Raw genomic sequence first — 20,677 nt, 5'->3', positions numbered from 1 at the left:
CTGGTCCTGTATTATGCTGCAGTTGATCTGCGTAATCTGCACCACTGGGTGCACACCGCTGCAGGCAGTCAGTGGTTATAATCAAGAATGGGACCTGTTCTATCTTTTTTGCAGAGCCGCAGAACAGACGTGCGGATGCAGGCAGCACATGGTGTAATTGAAATGAATGGGTCCACATCCAGTCCACAAAAAAATGCTAAGATGCGGTCTGAAACCACTGTGCATGAGGCCGTGGATGTGCCCAGTGCTGTCCTAGTGATCCGCCCTACCTGCATTCTCTGCACAGACTGGCACATAGTGGTGGGGTCCTTCCTGCAGCGCCGCTGTGGATGCTGGACAATATTGTATGGACTCTTCTGTGCTGTGGCTAATTACTGTGCGGCTTATACGTGGCATGCTGTTTATTGGCACAGCAGTCAGGAATGGCAGAAAGGTGGCACCTCTGCATAAGCACAATTATTTTAACCATTTAGAGGTGTCCTTACCACTTGGGCCGGGAGGTTATGACCAGGGATGGTGTTGCAGTGCCACTTGCTTCCTTATTATCTTGGCTGAGGATAGCCTTCATTGTAACGCCCAAAAGATGGGTAGCTGGCAACCACTTCTCTGCAGGCTAATGGTATTTGGGAACATATAAAGATACATGATGGGGGGCCATTGAGCAGGCACTACTCGGATGGTCTTGCCAGCTGTTGGGGCATCTGGCTGTATCTCCAGTGGAGAGAGGTCACCTGCTGTCAGCTGCACATGGAGCCCCCGCCGAGTCCTCTGTGCAGCACAGCCTGCCGTCTGCATACTCACCAGCAGGGGGCAGGATGCGTCAGCTTGTTAACCTTTGTGGCGGCCACCTTCTCGGCGGTTCCCGGTTCACGGCTTGTCCCGCAGCCCGAGCGGTGTGTGTCGGAGCGCCCGTCCCGATCCCGCGCCTTGTGTGCTATGGTGAGCACAGCAGCCCGGGTAACCCGCCCTGCAGGCGGCGCCAGCTCCCGGACAGCGGGCCTCTCTCCACGTGGATCGCAGTGCTGAGAATCGGAGGCTGCGCATCGTGACCGGGGAGGAAGAGGCAGCGGTGGGTGAGGGGGCGCCGCTCCTGGCGGGAGGCGGTGGGTGAGGGGGCGCCGGTCCTGGCGGGTGAGGGGGCGCCCTGGCTTTGTGTGGTCCCCTCTATCATGCTGTCATGTCTCTGCCCTATAGCATTCCTCTGCTCCCACTGACTGTCACGGAGGCAGCCACTCCCTGGTGGTTTAGGAGCGCTCTGCTTATCTCGTGCCTTAGGTCGGGGCAGCTGTGCTGAGGCTCCAGAGCGGTGCTCCGCTATCGCAGTGAGGTTATGAATGGCACTTTGCTTTGTGCCAATTCCTCTAGAGGGCGCTGCATGCCCAGCACTGCTAGAACTAGTGGGAGTCCACTGTCAATGGAGCCCTATGTGATGTCTCATAGGCTGCACCATCCCTGCATGGATACAGTAGACAAATGCTCCATTCACTGACGGCATGTGCAGGGTTTCCTCATAGATCTTCCTGTAGGGGAAATGCACCACATGGACAGAAGTATTGGGACACGTACTACACAGGAGCTGTTATAATGTCCCATTCTAAATCCAGTCTCCTGTTCTACTTCACCCCTTTGGGCCAGTCAGGTTTTTCCAGACTCTCCCACCATGCCCTTTTATGGACCTTGCTTTGTGCACTTTTGCACAGCCATGCGGGAACAGACAAGGACCTTCCCCAAAATGTCCCCACAAAGCTGGAATCATACAGTTGTCCAATATGTCTTGTATGCTGAAGTCTTAAAGGGGTTCTCTGGGCATTTAATATTGATGACCTATCCTCAGGATGGACCCCAAAAAATTAGATATAGATGATCTAACACCCCCTGCTATACCACTAGAACCCCTTTAAGATTATCCTTCCCTGGAACTAAGGGGCCCAGCCCCTGAACCCCCCCATAGCATTATCTCTCCTCCACCACAATGTACAGCTATGTACATAATGCAGTCAGGCAGGTAAAGTTCTCCTGGTATTCACCAAATCCAGTGCATCAGACGCCGAATAGGGAAGAGTGATCACTCCACAAAAGGTGTTTCCTGCTGTACAGTGCCTGCGGGCTCTACATCACGCCACCTGACACTTGGCATTGTGCTTGGTGACGTAAGGCTTGCATGCAACTGTTCGGCCCTGGAAACCTTTTCCATGAAGCTCCTGGTGCACAGTTTTTGTACTGATGTTGTTGGCAGAGGAGGTTTGGACTTATGGGGTCAGCAGTCAGTGACTTTTCCCACCGTACACCTCAGCACCCCACTCTATAACTTTACGTGGTCTACAAATTCATGGCTGAGTTGCTGTGGTTTCTGAATGCTTCCACTCTGTAATACCTCTCGGAGTTGATAAGGAATATCTAGGAGGGTAGACATGTCGGGAACTGACTTGAGGCAGTGGTGGCATCCTATTACAGGACCACGCTGGAATTCAGTGAGTGCTTTAGAACAAGGGATTTTCTCACAAATGTTGGTAAAGGCAGACTGCATGGCTAGGGGCTGGAATTTATACACCTGTAGCAATTGCTCTGAAGGAAACATTTTGAGCTGGCCCATGCACACAAACGTATTTTCTTTGTGTCCCTTTCAATGGGAACCATTCATTTTAATGGGTCCGCAAAAAAAACAAGTTACTGGGCGCATTTCATTTCCATATGTCCGTTCTGCGAAAAAAAACAAAAAACTTGTCCTATTTATTGTCCGCGTTACGGACAAGGACGTTACTGTTCTATCAGGGGCCAGCTGTTCCGCTCCGCAACATATGGAATGCACACGGACGTCATCCGTATTTTTTGCGGATCTTTTTTTTGCGCACCGCAAAATACATACGGCTGTATGCATGAGCCCTAAGAGTTGTCCTGATACTTTTGTTTGTGTAGGTTAGATGTAGACACAATGTGGCACACCTAGGAATGACTTTACAATGACCTAAGCTGGCCGTAGACTTCAGATAAAAATCCACCAAAATGGCCACTATAAACCATACATGAAGGAACGTTTATGGTGGCCGATGCAAAATGGGGTCTTTCCGGTTAATTTTTTCTTGTTGACAGCAGGGGATTTGACATGTGACTGGCTGAATTTAAAGGCATTGTCTCGCCTCAGCAAATGGCATTTATCATGTAGAGAAAGTTAATACAAGGCCCTTACTAATGTATCGTGATTGTCCATATTGCCTCCTTTGCTGGCTGGATTAACTTCTCCATCGCTTTATACACTGCTGGTTTCAATGGTTAGGACCACCCTGCAATCCAGCATAGGCGGCCGTGCTACCACACTATAGGATAAAGCGCCGGCCGCGTGCAGCAGCTCCCAACCCAACCACCTGGTATCTGCGGTGCCCTTTATGTAGTGCATTACAGTAGATGAGATTTTAAGAAATAACGCCATGGAGGTAAAAACTGTGTAAAAATGGTCTAGGCTAGACTCCTAATTGCAATTTTGTGTTTTTATATTTGTTTTTTGAGGTACAGCCTGGAGTAGATGCAAAAGGATTAAAAAAGTATAGATCAGTGATCAGCAACCTCCAGCGGTTCTGAAACTGCAACTCCCAGAATCCTCACTTCTATGGGAGTTACAAGGATAGCCAAGTAAGTTTGCATGCTGGGAGTTGTGGTTTCCCAACAGCTGGGGTGCCGGAGGTTGCTGATCCCTGGTCTAGAGAAACAACCACTATAGTGCCTCTCATCTGTAGCTGCTTTTAAAGACAATTGTACCCCAAAATGCAGGCAGCGGGCGTCATTAGTGAGCTCCTCCTCAGTATGGGGAAAATACCATCGCTAATGCCACCACTCGTCTCCATACAGAATCATTATTAGCCGGTGTGATCTGCTGCCTGATCAGGCGTTGGCGGCACCTTTACACCGGCAGGTCATCGCTAACGAGCATTGCTTCCTACGAATGATCTGGCTGACCCCCTGCCCACTGTAATAGTCAGTCAGGGCACCTAAGCCAGGTTTCTATTTTGCCATTTTTTTAGATAAATGTGTGGATCTAGACTGGAAAAAGTGCCCCTGGGTGGTGTTCACACTGCTCTTTGCTTATCCCATACACTAGAGTTTCCGGCTGTTTTGTTGTCTTCTAGGCCCAAATTTTACTACTAGAATATTTCGGTTATCTTTCAAATGTATTTCTATTACTTATGCTCCGTGTGGGGTAGAGTGTTACCAAATCGCCTTTGACCTAAACCACTTGTATCCCTATTAGTGCATATGATCCCTCCCACATCACATTTCCAATACATACAGCCCCTTAAATACTCGGCGGCTTTCACATGTGCTGTTTTAATGCAGTTTTTGAAGCCACTGATGGTTCTGAATAGAAATGGAGTTGAAAAAAAAATTCACCCAAAACTGCACATGTGACAACAATCTGTAGATATTGATGACCTGTTCCCACAATATCTGATCGGTGGGGTCCCTACACTCTTCACAGCAACTGTTAAAAAACAAACAAAAAAACTGTGGATTGAGCCAGACCCAGAAGGCTCAGATTGCTGTGCCAGCATACTACAGGTCAACACCCATTCAAGTGAATTGAACCTAAGCCTCAGTATGTTGGCATGGCCACTACCGAGGACCGAGCCTTCTGCTTCCAACCTCGTTCACTGTTTTGTGTTCTGGGGTTGCAGAAAACAGCAATTTGGAGGTGGTGCTAGGAGTTAGACCACCACCGATCGGATATTGATGACCAATCCTGAGAATAGTATAAGGAAGGAGATCCTGCTACATCTTATGAGTGGTTTGTCTGTACACAGCTATTCGTAAGTGTACCGTTCTGTGAGTTGCAGCTCTGACGTGCCTTATCCTCAGATGAGGAATATTGGAACCTTATTGTGTCTCCGTGACTCATTCAGGAAATGACCATGTGTTCTCATGGACAATAAAGACCTCTGGGGAGGTTAGTGGTGGATCAATCAAGGGGCCACTAAAGGTTAATGTCTGGGGGGTTTGCACTGCGCCACCAATGAAGATAACTGACCTGTTAATACAAATACAGGGGGCGGGTGCCGGAATCAAATAGCCGGCACCCGACCTCTATGACAGGGAGCTGCGATCAGCGGCAGTTAACCCCTCAGGTACCGCAGCTCCCTGTCATAGAGGTCGGGTGCCGGCTATTTGATTCCGGCTCCCGCCTCCTGTATTTGTATTAACAGGTCAGTTATCTTCATTGGTGGCGCAGTGGTCACAGCCCCTCCCCTCCTCCCATCTCTCTTCTTATTGGCGGCAGCAGCACAGGGGGGGAGGCAGAGACTCCTGCGCTGCTGAGAAGAACATCGGCGGGGGGGCGGAGAACTATCATCTCCTGTGCCCCGCCGCTGTATTCAACCTCAGAGCTGCAGCGGCCGGTCTTGTCGCAAATGGTGACAAGACTAAAAAGTTTGTAAATTCTAAGTCGCATTGGCGACCATTTTGGTTGCCATCTGGAGCCCTGGCCTCGATAGGGGCGATCCCGTGTTCAGGAACCTCCTTTTCCCTAGGATGGCCCTGTAAACAGGTGATACTGACCCACCTCGATGGGATGGTCAGTAATTGGTAATGTGGCCTAAGCTAGATATACAAAAAAATAAAAAATGCAGTATATATCATAGATATTAAAGTTTATATATGATGATAAACCTTATTGATAGTAGTGTTAAACAGTAATAACAACCGTCCAATCAAATGTCAAATGTGCTAAATACTTTCTCATGAATTGGTAATATTACAAAGAAAGGGTACCTTGACAGTTGGAGTACACCAACATGTCAACGTGTGGTCCCTTAGAAACAACAACACAAACTCCTATAGATGCACAGCACGCCAGCGGTGATGTTCATATAAATTTTTTTATTAAACATATATGCAAAAAGTACAATACATAAAATACAAGGTTTAAAACCCAGAAGGGAAATACAGACAAGTGTGGATGAAAATTCCCCCCATAGCCAGTATATATATCAATGCATGATTGTAACAAGTTGCCACTGCCCGTGTGGTACACCGGAAACTGTAACAAGCACACTAGAAATATCAGAAAAATCTGATCAAAAAATAAATGACTCAAAAAACTCCCAAATGGGTCACCTCAGTGGAGGCTCTACCTCATCCCAGGTAAGGGTTGCAAATCTGGGAAACTGAGGAGACCCTGGAGCATAAATAGTATGCAGTACAGTTAAGGCACCGGTGAACCCACAAGCAGCACTAAAGGCATATAAAGTACTTAACAATGAAATAACCAACCTGGCTAGGGGGAGCAACCCGACGACCGTTTCGCTCTCTGGCTTTATCACAGGGCACCTTTAGACCCAACGTGTTTTGCCCTGTATTAATAGATCAAGCTCATCAGGGGACATGCAACACTTGTCCCAATCGACATCAGACAGGCACATAGATGGTAACAATATAAACCGGTGGTTGATACTAGTTAACCACCTCCGGACCGCCTAACGCAGGATCGCGTTCCGGAGGTGGCAGCGCTGCGCACAGTCACGCATATACGCGTCATCTCGCGAGACGCGAGATTTCCTGTGAACGCGCGCACACAGGCGCGCGCGCTCACAGGAACGGAAGGTAAGAGAGTTGATCTCCAGCCTGCCAGCGGCGATCGTTCGCTGGCAGGCTGGAGATGTGTTTTTTTTAACCCCTAACAGGTATATTAGACGCTGTTTTGATAACAGCGTCTAATATACCTGCTACCTGGTCCTCTGGTGGTCCCCTTTGTTTGGATCGACCACCAGAGGACACAGGTAGCTCAGTAAAGTAGCACCAAGCACCACTACACTACACTACACCCCCCCCCCATCACTTATTAACCCCTTATTAGCCCCTGATCACCCCTAATCACCCCTGATCACCCCATATAGACTCCCTGATCACCCCCCTGTCATTGATTACCCCCCTGTCATTGATCAACCCCCTGTAAAGCTCCATTCAGACGTCCGCATGATTTTTACGGATCCACTGATAGATGGATCGGATCCGCAAAACGCATCCGGACGTCTGAATGAAGCCTTACAGGGGCGTGATCAATGACTGTGGTGATCACCCCATATAGACTCCCTGATCACCCCCCTGTCATTGATTACCCCCCTGTCATTGATTACCCCCCTGTAAAGCTCCATTCAGATGTCCGCATGATTTTTACGGATGCACTGATACATGGATCGGATCCGCAAAACGCATCCGGTCGTCTGAATGAAGCCTTACAGGGGCATGATCAATGACTGTGGTGATCACCCCCCTGTCATTGATTACCCCCCTGTAAAGCTCCATTCAGATGTCCGCATGATTTTTACGGATGCACTGATAGATGGATCGGATCCGCAAAACGCATCCGGACGTCTGAATGAAGCCTTACAGGGGCATGATCAATGACTGTGGTGATCACCCCATATAGACTCCCTGATCACCCCCCTGTCATTGATTACCCCCCTGTCATTGATTACCCCCCTGTAAAGCTCCATTCAGATGTCCGCATGATTTTTACGGATGCACTGATAGATGGATCGGATCCGCAAAACGCATCCGGACGTCTGAATGAAGCCTTACAGGGGCATGATCAATGACTGTGGTGATCACCCCATATAGACTCCCTGATCACCCCCCTGTAAAGCTCCATTCAGATGTCCGCATGATTTTTACGGATGCACTGATACATGGATCGGATCCGCAAAACGCATCCGGTCGTCTGAATGAAGCCTTACAGGGGCATGATCAATGACTGTGGTGATCACCCCCCTGTCATTGATTACCCCCCTGTAAAGCTCCATTCAGATGTCCGCATGATTTTTACGGATGCACTGATAGATGGATCCGATCCGCAAAACGCATCCGGACGTCTGAATGAAGCCTTACAGGGGCATGATCAATGACTGTGGTGATCACCCCATATAGACTCCCTGATCACCCCCCTGTCATTGATCACCCCCCTGTCATTGATTACCCCCCTGTAAAGCTCCATTCAGATGTCCGCATGATTTTTACGGATGCACTGATAGATGGATCCGATCCGCAAAACGCATCCGGACGTCTGAATGAAGCCTTACAGGGGCATGATCAATGACTGTGGTGATCACCCCATATAGACTCCCTGATCACCCCCCTGTCATTGATCACCCCCCTGTCATTGATTACCCCCCTGTAAAGCTCCATTCAGATGTCCGCATGATTTTTACGGATGCACTGATAGATGGATCGGATCCGCAAAACGCATCCGGACGTCTGAATGAAGCCTTACACGGGCGTGATCAATGACTGTGGTTATCACCCCATATAGACTCCCTGATCACCCCCCTGTCATTGATCACCCCCCTGTCATTGATCACCCCCCTGTCATTTATCACCCCCCTGTCATTTAGCACCCCTCTGTAAGGCTCCATTCAGATATTTTTTTGGCCCAAGTTAGCAGAATTTTTTTTTTTTTTTCTTACAAAGTCTCATATTCCACTAACTTGTGTCAAAAAATAAAATCTCACATGAACTCACCATACCCCTCACGGAATCCAAATGCGTAAAATTTTTTAGACATTTATATTCCAGACTTCTTCTCACGCTTTAGGGCCCCTAGAATGCCAGGGCAGTATAAATACCCCACATGTGACCCCATTTCGGAAAGAAGACACCCCCAGGTATTCCGTGAGGGGCATATTGAGTCCATGAAAGATTGAAATTTTTGTCCCAAGTTAGCGGAACGGGAGACTTTGTGAGAAAAAAATTAAAAATATCAATTTCCGCTAACTTGTGCCAAAAAAAAAAAATTTCTATGAACTCGCCATGCCCCTCATTGAATACCTTGGGGTGTCTTCTTTCCAAAATGGGGTCACATGTGGGGTATTTATACTGCCCTGGCATTCTAGGGGCCCCAAAGCGTGAGAAGAAGTCTGGTATCCAAATGTCTAAAAATGCCCTCCTAAAAGGAATTTGGGCACCTTTGCGCATCTAGGCTGCAAAAAAGTGTCACACATCTGGTATCGCCGTACTCAGGAGAAGTTGGGGAATGTGTTTTGGGGTGTCATTTTACATATACCCATGCTGGGTGAGAGAAATATCTTGGTCAAATGCCAACTTTGTATAAAAAAATGGGAAAAGTTGTCTTTTGCCAAGATATTTCTCTCACCCAGCATGGGTATATGTAAAATGACACCCCAAAACACATTCCCCAACTTCTCCTGAATACGGCGATACCACATGTGTGACACTTTTTTGCAGCCTAGGTGGGCAAAGGGGCCCATATTCCAAAGAGCACCTTTAGGATTTCACAGGTCATTTACCTACTTACCACACATTAGGGCCCCTGGAAAATGCCAGGGCAGTATAACTACCCCACAAGTGACCCCATTTTGGAAAGAAGACACCCCAAGGTATTCTGTGAGGGGCATGGCGAGTTCCTAGAATTTTTTATTTTTTGTCACAAGTTAGTGGAAAATGCTTTATTTTTTTTTTTTTTTTTTTTTTCATACAAAGTCTCATATTCCACTAACTTGTGACAAAAAATAAAAACTTCCATGAACTCACTTTGCCCATCAGCGAATACCTTGGGGTCTCTTCTTTCCAAAATGGGGTCACTTGTGGGGTAGTTATACTGCCCTGGCATTCTAGGGGCCCAAATGTGTGGTAAGGAGTTTGAAATCAAATTCTGTAAAAAATGACCTGTGAAATCCGAAAGGTGCTCTTTTGAATATGGGCCCCTTTGCCCACCTCGGCTGCAAAAAAGTGTCACACATCTGGTATCTCCGTAATCGGGAGAAGTTGGGGAATGTGTTCTGGGGTGTCATTTTACATATACCCATGCTGGGTGAGAGAAATATCTTGGCAAAAGACAACTTTTCCCATTTTTTTTATACAAAGTTGGCATTTGACCAAGATATTTATCTCACCCAGCATGGGTATATGTAAAAAGACACCCCAAAACACATTCCTCAACTTCTCCTGAATACAGAGATACCAGATGTGTGACACTTTTTTGCAGCCTAGGTGGGCAAAGGGGCCCACATTCCAAAGAGCACCTTTCGGATTTCACAGGTCATTTACCTACTTACCACACATTTGGGCCCCTAGAATGCCAGGGCAGTATAACTACCACACAAGTGACCCCATTTTGGAAAGAAGAGACCCCAAGGTATTCGCTGATGGGCATAGTGAGTTCATGGAAGTTTTTATTTTTTGTCACAAGTTTGTGGAATATGAGACTTTGTATGAAAAAAAAAAAAAAAAAAAAAAAATCATCATTTTCCACTAACTTGTGACAAAAAATAAAAAATTCTAGGAACTCGCCATGCCCCTCACGGAATACCTTGGGGTGTCTTCTTTCCAAAATGGGGTCACTTGTGGGGTAGTTATACTGCCCTGGTATTCTAGGGGCCCAAATGTGTGGTAAGGAGTTTGAAATCAAATTCAGGAAAAAATGAGGAGTGAAATCCGAAAGGTGCTCTTTGGAATATGGGCCCCTTTGCCCACCTAGGCTGCAAAAAAGTGTCACACATCTGGTATCCCCGTACTCAGGAGAAGTTGAGGAATGTGTTTTGGGGTGTCTTTTTACATATACCCATGCTGGGTGAGATAAATATCTTGGTCAAATGACAACTTTGTATAAAAAAATGGGAAAAGTTGTCTTTTGCCAAGATATTTCTCTCACCCAGCATGGGTATATATAAAATGACACCCCAAAACACATTCCCCACCTTCTCCTGAGTACGGAGATACCAGATGTGTGACACTTTTTTGCAGCCTAGGTGGGCAAAGGGGCCCATATTCCAAAGAGCACCTTTCGGATTTCACAGGTCATTTTTTCCTGAATTTGATTTCAAACTCCTTACCACACATTTGGGCCCCTAGAATGCCAGGGCAGTATAACTACCCCACAAGTGACCCCATTTTGGAAAGAAGAGACCCCAAGGTATTCGCTGATGGGCATAGTGAGTTCATAGAAGTTTTTATTTTTTGTCACAAGTTAGTGGAATATGAGACTTTGTAAGGAAAAAAAAAAAAAAAAAAAAAATCATCATTTTCCGCTAACTTGTGACAAAAAATAAAAAGTTCTATGAACTCACTATGCCCATCAGCGAATACCTTAGGGTGTGTACTTTCAGAAATGGGGTCATTTGTGGGGTGTTTGTACTGTCTGGGCATTGTAGAACCTCAGGAAACATGACAGGTGCTCAGAAAGTCAGAGCTGCTTCAAAAAGCGGAAATTCACATTTTTGTACCATAGTTTGTAAACGCTATAACTTTTACCCAAACCATTTTTTTTTTACCCAAACATTTTTTTTTTATCAAAGACATGTAGAACTATAAATTTAGAGCAAAATTTCTATATGGATGTCGTTTTTTTTTGCAAAATTTTACAACTGAAAGTGAAAAATGTCATTTTTTTGCAAAAAAAATCGTTAAATTTCGATTAATAACAAAAAAAGTAAAAATGTCAGCAGCAATGAAATACCACCAAATGAAAGCTCTATTAGTGAGAAGAAAAGGAGGTAAAATTCATTTGGGTGGTAAGTTGCATGACCGAGCAATAAACGGTGAAAGTAGTGTAGGTCAGAAGTGTAAAAAGTGGCCTGGTCTTTCAGGGTGTTTAAGCACTGGGGGCTGAGGTGGTTAAACCGTAACATAATGATTATACTCCATGTCGAGATCAGAAGATATGTTTAGATAGCGATACTTCCAGATCCCTTCAGCTCCTGACCCGATGGAGCGGCACGTCGGGCATGCGCCCTGCTGTTCTATGGGAGTGCTGGAGACTCTGGCACTCCCATAGACAAGCCCTGATAAATGGGTTCTTCAGAGTGTGCACATTGGCATCATAGACATGCCTTTCAGACACAGAAAGCAGTGGGTTCGTGTGCCAGAACTGAAATCTACTCTATGCAACTTCTATTACTGGCAAAACATTCTCTTAATTGATTTACACAAAAAAGGAAAAATACAAAGCATGTGAATAAGAAGTTGATGAATTAAGAAACGTGTGTGTATGTATGTGTATGTATGTATGTATATGTGTATGTGTGTATATATATATATATATATATATATATATATATATATATATATATATATATATATATATATATATAATATATAATATATAATTATACTCACCTAAAGAATTATTAGGAACATCTGTTCTATTTCTCATTAATGCAATTATCTAGTCAACCAATCACATGGCAGTTGCTTCAATGCATTTAGGGGGGTGGTCCTGGTCAAGACAATCTCCTGAACTCCAAACTGAATGTCAGAATGGGAAAGAAAGGTGATTTAAGCAATTTTGAGCGTGGCATGGTTGTTGGTGCCAGACGGGCCGGTCTGAGTATTTCACAATCTGCTCAGTTACTGGGATTTTCACGCACAACCATTTCTAGGGTTTACAAAGAATGGTGTGAAAAGGAAAAAACATCCAGTATGCGGCAGTCCTGTGGGCAAAAATGCCTTGTGGATGCTAGAGGTCAGAGGAGAATGGGCCGACTGATTCAAGCTGATAGAAGAGCAACGTTGACTGAAATAACCACTCGTTACAACCGAGGTATGCAGCAAAGCATTTGTGAAGCCACAACACGCACAACCTTGAGGCGGATGGGCTACAACAGCAGAAGACCCCACCGGGTACCACTCATCTCCACTACAAATGGGAAAAAGAGGCTACAATTTGCACGAGCTCACCAAAATTGGACTGTTGAAGACTGGAAAAATGTTGCCTGGTCTGATGAGTCTCGATTTCTGTTGAGACATTCAAATGGTAGAGTCCGAATTTGGCGTAAACAGAATGAGAACATGTATCCATCCTCTGATGGCTACTTCCAGCAGGATAATGCACCATGTCACAAAGCTCGAATCATTTCAAATTGGTTTCTTGAACATGACAATGAGTTCACTGTACTAAAATGGCCCCCACAGTCACCAGATCTCAACCCAATAGAGCATCTTTGGGATGTGGTGGAACGGGAGCTTCGTGCCCTGGATGTGCATCCCTCAAATCTCCATCAACTGTAAGATTCTATCCTATCAATATGGACCAACATTTCTAAAGAATGCTATCAGCACCTTGTTGAATCAATGCCACGTAGAATTAAGGCAGTTCTGAAGGCAAAAGGGGGTCCAACACCGTATTAGTATGGTGTTCCTAATAATTCTTTAGGTGTGTGTGTGTGTGTGTGTGTGTGTGTATATGTGTGTATATATATATATATATATATATATATATATATATATATATATATATATATATTCTATAATTATCTCTCTCTCTGAGATGACGTTCTGCCCCTGTGCCCAGACTTTCCTGTGGGCGGGGCAATGCTGGGAAGTTAGATAGCGGGTTGGTTTCCCTGGTTATTGGGCAGCTGCTGGGCACATCTATGCTATAGAGGTGTGTGTACAGATGTGTAACGTGCGCCAGATGTTTAGAAGCGGCGCACTGTCCAGTGTGACTGCCCCTATGACGTCACTGAAATACTGCAGTAATTAAAAATGGTGAATACCAGTGTATCGCCTAACTCTGTTAACAGCAAAGTGTAGGAAATAAGACATATCTCATGCGGTTTGCTTTTTTTTCCTCCTTGCAGAGTTCAACCTGTCGTGCAGATTTTGAAATCGACAACGTGTCAATTGTGCAGATTTCCCTCTCTGCAATGCGAGGGTGAGATCTGCAGTACAACCTAAGGTGCAGGCCGTCTTGCAGAAATTCCGTGCTGATTTCTGTGCGTTTTCTCACCAATATCCACATGGTATTGCTGCCTGTCACCCCCACACAAACAATTGACATGCTGCAGATTTGAAAATCTACACAGCAGTTCAATTTCCACACGGAATGAAAGTGTACATGAGACTTGTGAAATGTTTGACTTTGCAGCATAATACAGTATCAGCAGTTTTTCCACACAAGAATCTGAGCACAAAAAACGCGTCCTCTACGACTTGTGCAGGTAGCCTAAGGTCTCATGCACACGGCCGTTGGGCGGCCATGGCCATATTGGAGCCCGCAAACAGCTGGTCGGCAATCCACGGCCACATGCACTACGCATCACAGATGCGGACCCATTCACTTGAATCGGTACGCAATTCTGAAGATGCGGAACAGAGTCACGGAACACCGGAAGCACTTCGGAGTGCTTCCGTCGTGGTTCTTTCCATTGTTCTGCACCGCAAATAAATGACATGTCATATTTTTTTGTGGTGTGGACAGACCACTGACCCATTCAAGTTGAATGGTCCGGCCCGCTGCACGGATGTTGCCCGTGCATTGGGGACTGCAATTGTGGTCCCCAATGCACAGAACGGCCGCACAACAGAATGCTGATCAGGCCAATTATCGGGATGAGCATTTGTAGAAATGCTTGTTCCCGATAACTGTGATCACCTGATGAGGACACAAACGCTCGCTCACTGGGTGATCGTGGCATTTTGCTGGCATCAGAAATCACTGCTGCCTTTAGCCAATAATTTTTTTTTATTGAAGCCTGCTGAATGGCTGGCTCCCTGAATCCCAGTGTGCGCTTGTGATTTGCAGCCTGTTACATGACTGCATAATGGCGAGGTGGGGTGAGAGGCAGAGAGATCTGGGTTTGCTAAATGTATGTCCTATTGTCATATATCTTCTATATAAAAGAATCTTCATATAAAAGAGAGGATAGAAAAAAAACATAAAAATTATTATATCCTTCGGGTGGACATAAACACGCCTCTAAGTTCTTTTTATCGGGTATCTTAATTTGATTTGTGCAAGCAGTGAAACAAAGGAACAATTGTATATGCAAAAATATTTAATTGTTTATTATAAAACAAAGAATATAAAATCAATACAATTGCAAAACCTATTATGAAGTTACAAAATACCCAAAATGTACCACACGGTGGTGGTAACACACCCCTATCTCACCAGAACAGTATGATTTACGACAACCAGTGTCATACTTTTAACAGACTCATATACAAAGAGAAACTTAGGATCTTCTGTTTATCAAACAGGCTATAGCAATAGAACACGGATATACAGGAAAATAACAGTTATCCCTTGACTCTGTTTTCCTATGACCAATCAAAAATATGATATTAATATGATAAAATATTCAGCTCGGCAATCAGACTATGGAAAATAACTTTCCAAGGGTTTAGTCCTCTTTTCAAATAATGTCAGATCTTCCATTAACAATATGCATCTTTGCTAAGAGAATAATCAGCATTATGGAGGCATCTAACACTATATATTCCCACAGTATGGGGACTCTTGGCTATATACCGAGAGAAATATCTTATCACAAGCAGTAAACACAAATATACATTACAGGGTCAAAGGTAGACAGAGTTCAGATGGGACCAGTTCTCAAGAATTCTCCTAGTAATCCAAAAAAATAATCCAAGTTTCTTTTGGTAAAGTTCTTTTTGATTGAATGGATATATGGCTCTCTCCTAATGCTTTGTACACGAGTAATTATTCCCCCCCTTATCTAAGAATCATCCCCTTTAGATTAGGGATTCCCAATCAGGTAAGGTGGGTGTATTCGCATGCTAATAATACAGTGATGTCATGTTGACTCCTAATATGGCATAGAACAAATAATGAAATGATATAATATTGTCCATCTGCCTCCAGATGGCACTGTGGTACTGCAGATGAACATCACAACTTTTAAGCATTTAAAACTAAGGCCTCTTTCACACTTGCGTTGTCCGGAGTACACGACGGATCCATTTGCCGGAAGTGCCCGCCGGATCCGTAACACCGCAAGTGAACTGAAAGCATTTGAAGACTGATCCGTCTTCAAAATGCGTTCAGTGTTACTATGGCAGCCAGGATGCTATTAAAGTCCATGCGATCACGTCATCCATGTGCGTGGGGCGCCCTGACGTCACTCTGAAGTGCCCCGGGAGCCGCACGGACGGTAAGTATACTGCTCCCCACTACACTTTACCATGGCAAACAGGACTTTGGTTACCATGGCTGCCAGGACGCTATTCAGAAAAAGCTAAACGTCGGATCCGGTAATACGCCGAAACGACGTTTAGCTTAAGGCCGGATCCGGATTAATGCCTTTCAATGGGCATTAATTCCGGATCCGGCCTTGCGGCAAGTGTTCAGGATTTTTGACCGGAGCAAAAAGCACAGCATGCTGTGGTATTTTCTCCGGCCAAAAAACGTTCCAGTCCGGAACTGAAGACATCCTGATGCATCCTGAATGGATTTCTCTCCATTCAGAATGCATGGGGATAATCCTGATCAGGATTATTCCGGCATAGAGCCCCGACGACGGAACTCTATGCCGGAACAGAACAACGCAAGTGTGAAAAAGCCCTTAATATCTAATACTTTCATGTGACCTTCTTGCCATTTTTTTTTTTTTATATAAATCATTGAGGAAGGTATTTTCCTGACACTTTTAATTACCTATATCCTGGACTGGTTGGAGTTTGCTGTCTTCTATCTTTTTGAAATGTGTTAACTTGATGAAAATTTTATATAACTGCTTTGATGCTTGGCATTGGAACTTGTACATTTCACTTATCTACATCCATGAATAACTATTGTTTTGAAATAACATTTACTCTTCTCAGAAATCCAATTAACATAAACTTCAATGTTTCTGTATCGTCTACAATACCTTCTAAATGATAAATACATGGTATAACATATATACAAATCGATACATTGTTACACATAGAGAACACATGAATTATTGATTAAAAATGTAAACTAAATATACCATACAGATATATATATATATATATCTCTTTATTATGAATATATAAATTGAACCTCATACAGCAGGTGTGCCTCAAGGATATGAATGCTTATCACGTCATGGCTTATCCATGAAACAACTTTGTTCCCTTCAGACAGACATGCCTGAGGAGGCTAGTATACTCCCCATATCCTTAGCAATAACTGCGCCACCAACGTTTTTAATATGGGGGTGGGGGGCGCACTGATTAATGCTTGGGGGGGTGCACTGCGCCACCAATGAAGATAAGTCTTTCATTAATTCATATACAGGAGGCGGGAGCTGGCTGCAGAATCACATAGCCGGCTCCCGACCTCTATGAGCGGTAGCTGCGATCCGCGGCACCTAAGGGGTTAACTACCGCAGATCGCAGCTACTGCTCAGAGGTCGGGAGCCGGCTATGTGATTCTGCAGCCAGCTCCCGCCTCCTGTATATGAATTAATGAAAGACTTATCTTCATTGGTGGAGCGGTGGCCACAGCCCCTCTCCTTTTGTCCTCTCTCCTCTAATTGGCAGCAGCACAGGGGGAGGAGACACTGCTTCTTTCTCCCCTGTGCTGCTGAGGGAACACAGAGAGCGCTGAGAGCAGCGCGTTCTGTGTTCCCAATACGTTATCGGTATATTGGCAAAATAGATGCCGTTACCGATAACGTTCAAAATCCTGAATATCGGCCGATAATATCGGTAAAACCGATAATCGGTCGATCCCTACTGGGGACATGGGCTGCTAGATGGCCACTAGCACATCTGCAATACCCAGTCCCCATAGCTCTCTGCGCTTTTATTGTGTTAAACCTTTTTGATCAATATGCAAATGAACCTGATATGTGTCCTGTGTCCGGAGATGAGTCCAGCGGAAAGGAGCCCAGCACCGCCCCGCGTCCTCCGAATCTCGTCCTTGCTGGCTGACGTCACAGAGCTGGAGCGCCGAAATCTCGCGATGCGCGAGCTAGCGCATGCGTAGTTCATTCCCTGTGCTGATGCCAGCACAGGGAATGAACATGATGCCAACACTGCGCATGCACTAGCTCGCGCATCGTGAGATTTTGGCGCTCCAGCTCTGTGACGCCAGCAAGGAGGAGATTCGGAGGACGCGGGGCGGTGCTGGGCTCCTTTCCGCTGGACTCATCTCCGGACACAGGACACATATCAGGTTCATTTGCATATGGATCAAAACTGTTTAACACAATTAAAGCACAGAGAGCTATGGGGACTGGGTATTGCAGATGTGCTAGCAGCCCATGTCCCCAGCTCTATGCACAAAATCCAGGTGACAGGTTCCCTTTAAGTGAATGGGATGGAGGAGCTGTAATTACTCTGCTCGCTACTGCAATGTCGACGGCGAGCAGCTACACAGTGAAGAGAACACAGCACTCATACGAGTTGGGGCCCAGCTTATATGATATTGATGACCTATCTGATAAGTGATGGGTCATTAGTATAGGAAAAACGGAGAACACCTTTAAGCATTGAGATCTGTACATGTGGGTGTGTTTGGCAATGGCAGATGCCACAGGATTCAAAGTTTGTGTAAATTGGATTTATTTTGATCCAGAACAAAAACGGGAGCGTCAAAGTTTTAGTCTTTACTTTAGTAAATCCACAGGAATCTAAATCAAAATAAAGCACCTGCTAACTAAACAGCAGTTTTCCTCACCTATTCGCTCAGCTAACACAGGACATCAGGTGTTACACAGCCAGCAGGTCATACAGCTCTCAGGCTCTGATGGCGAATGAGGCTCTCGGGGTGTATTTATTCCCACCCAGTAATGAGGTTACCTTGGAGGGAGGGAAAGTGGTGTACAGGAGTGGGGGAGGGAATGGCAAGTCCCACTGCCAACACCTATCTCAATTTAGTAAATGTGAAATGGTCCCTCAGCAAACTCCACTTTGCTGAAACAACCTAGCTTTCTGGATTCTTGTTACCTGGCCCATCTGAGCATTCTGTATACACCACCTCCAGTACTTTACCAGCCACTGTTTTGCAGCGTACAGTTTCATTATTCAGTACCTTTGTTTCACTCGCTTTCAGATGTTACCTAAACAATGTCATGGATTTTCAGCGTGCTCTTCTCTGTAAGTGTGAGATTCTGTATCTAGAGCAGAGCCTGGCGGACACACATATACCATTGCTGAGTAAATTAAATTTTTATTTTTATTTTCAGATTTGGGGTCCATTCACACGTCCGTGAATGTGTCCACACCCGTTCCGCAATTCTGTTGAATGGGTTCGGACCCATTCATTCTCTATGGGGATGGAATGGATGCGGAGAGCACACTGTGCTGTCCGCATTTCTGGAGCGCGGCCCCGAACTTCCAGTCCGCAGCTCCGCAAGAAAATAGAGCTTGTTTTAGGCAGTTCTATGGGGGTGCCGGCTGGGTGTATTGCGGATCCGCAATGTGTGTAAATGGACACTTAACCCGTTTGGGTGTATGGAGGTAATGGAGAATCCCTTCTGTGCTAACATCTACTGTATCTATGCTTTTCAGGCTTGAATGGCTTTAGTAGAGGACAGTGTGTACGATGACGAAGCACCCACCGAACCGTAGAGGGATCTCCTTTGAAGTTGGAGCACAACTGGAAGCACGTGATCGACTGAAGAAATGGTATGCCTTGTTACACTTAACACTACAAACGTCACTATTGAAAATACTTTTACATCTTTGTAACCTTTACAACATTGATGTAAATGGTGGTTTTGCTGCTAGGTATGCCGCACACATTGAAGAAATAGATTATGAAGAAGGTAAAGTGCTGATCCATTTTAAACGGTGGAATCACAGATATGATGAATGGTTTTGCTGGGACAGTCCTTACCTTCGTCCTTTAGAAAAGATCCAGCTGAGGCGGGAAGGCTTGGTAGAAGACGAGGCCACTGTGGTAATTACAATTTCTATTTTTGTGTCACATTTTCTGGATTGTTTTTCTGTTGAAGTTTGTACCCCCTGGATGTCATTTTATTCATGTTTCTAGGAGGAATAACAGTGGAACAGAAATTTAAAATATTTAATAACACAGGATGGGTCAGGGGACCTGACCAGTCATCTTTAAAGGGGTATTCCAGTTACTATAAATATAACTGGTTTTAGACTAATTCATCAATAATTACCTAATATAATGTAAATGTCACATTTACCGTTCAGTAGTTATAAAAGTAGTTTTCCTCCTCCTGCTACCCACTGTTTCCTGATAAATTACCATGACATTGACCTGTAGTTCTAAACCTCTGTGTGGTCGAGCATGCTCAGTGTGTTGCTATCAGTTTTCTAGCTAAATGTCTTCTGAAACAATGGGAGTGTTAGGCCCCTTTCACACAGGCGAGTATTCCGTGCGGATGCGATGCGTGAGTTGAACACATTGCACCCGCACTGAATACCGACCCATTCATTTCTATGGGGCTGTTCACATGAGCGGTGATTTTCACGCATCACTTGTGCGTTGCGTGAAAATCGCAGCAAGCTCTATATTCTGTGTTTTTCACGCCACACAGGCCCCATAGAAGTGAATGGGGTTGCGTGAAAATCGCAAGCAAGTGCGGATGCGGTGCGATTTTCACGCACAGTTGCTAGGAGACTATCGGGATGGAGACCCGATCATTATTATTTTCCCTTATAACATGGTTATAAGGGAAAATAATAGTATTCTGAATACAGAATGCATAGTAAAATAGCGCTGGAAGGGTTAAAATAAATAATTTAACTCACCTTGGTCCACTTGATCGCGCAGCCCGGCATCTTTCTGTCTCCTTTGCTAAACAGGACCTGTGGTGACGTCACGCCGGTCATCACATGATCCATCACCATGGTAAAAGATCATGTGATAACCACAGGTCCTGTTCAGCAAAGGAGACAGAAGGAGATGCCGGGCTGCGCGATCAAGTGGACTAAGGGGAGTTAAATTAAATTTTATTTTTTTAACCCCTCCAGTGCTATTTTACTATGCATT

At 45.1% G+C, this 20,677-nt stretch overlaps 1 protein-coding gene across 6 annotated transcripts in view; it reads left to right on the top strand.

Moving 5' to 3' along the window:
• Positions 1 to 20,677, top strand: part of PHF20 (PHD finger protein 20) — a 104,696-nt gene that overhangs the window by 17,437 nt on the left and 66,582 nt on the right. For 4 of the 6 annotated variants that reach the window (XM_040435807.1, XM_040435805.1, XM_040435804.1 and 1 more), the window contains exons 2-3: positions 19,222 to 19,338; positions 19,441 to 19,612. In XM_040435807.1, coding sequence (XP_040291741.1) covers positions 19,256 to 19,338; positions 19,441 to 19,612 — 255 coding nt within the window. In that variant the 5' untranslated portion in view covers positions 19,222 to 19,255. Of the gene's footprint in view, positions 1 to 850; positions 1,070 to 19,221; positions 19,339 to 19,440; positions 19,613 to 20,677 lie in introns of those variants that run through there. The other 2 variants (XM_040435803.1, XM_040435806.1) reach the window with 2 other exon arrangements.

Source organism: Bufo bufo, chromosome 6 (genome assembly GCF_905171765.1).
Source record: "Bufo bufo chromosome 6, aBufBuf1.1, whole genome shotgun sequence".
NCBI classification, from domain to species: Eukaryota; Metazoa; Chordata; class Amphibia; order Anura; family Bufonidae; genus Bufo; species Bufo bufo.
Note: the sequence above shows the minus strand (reverse complement) of the source record. Positions and strands in the feature narration are given on the sequence as shown.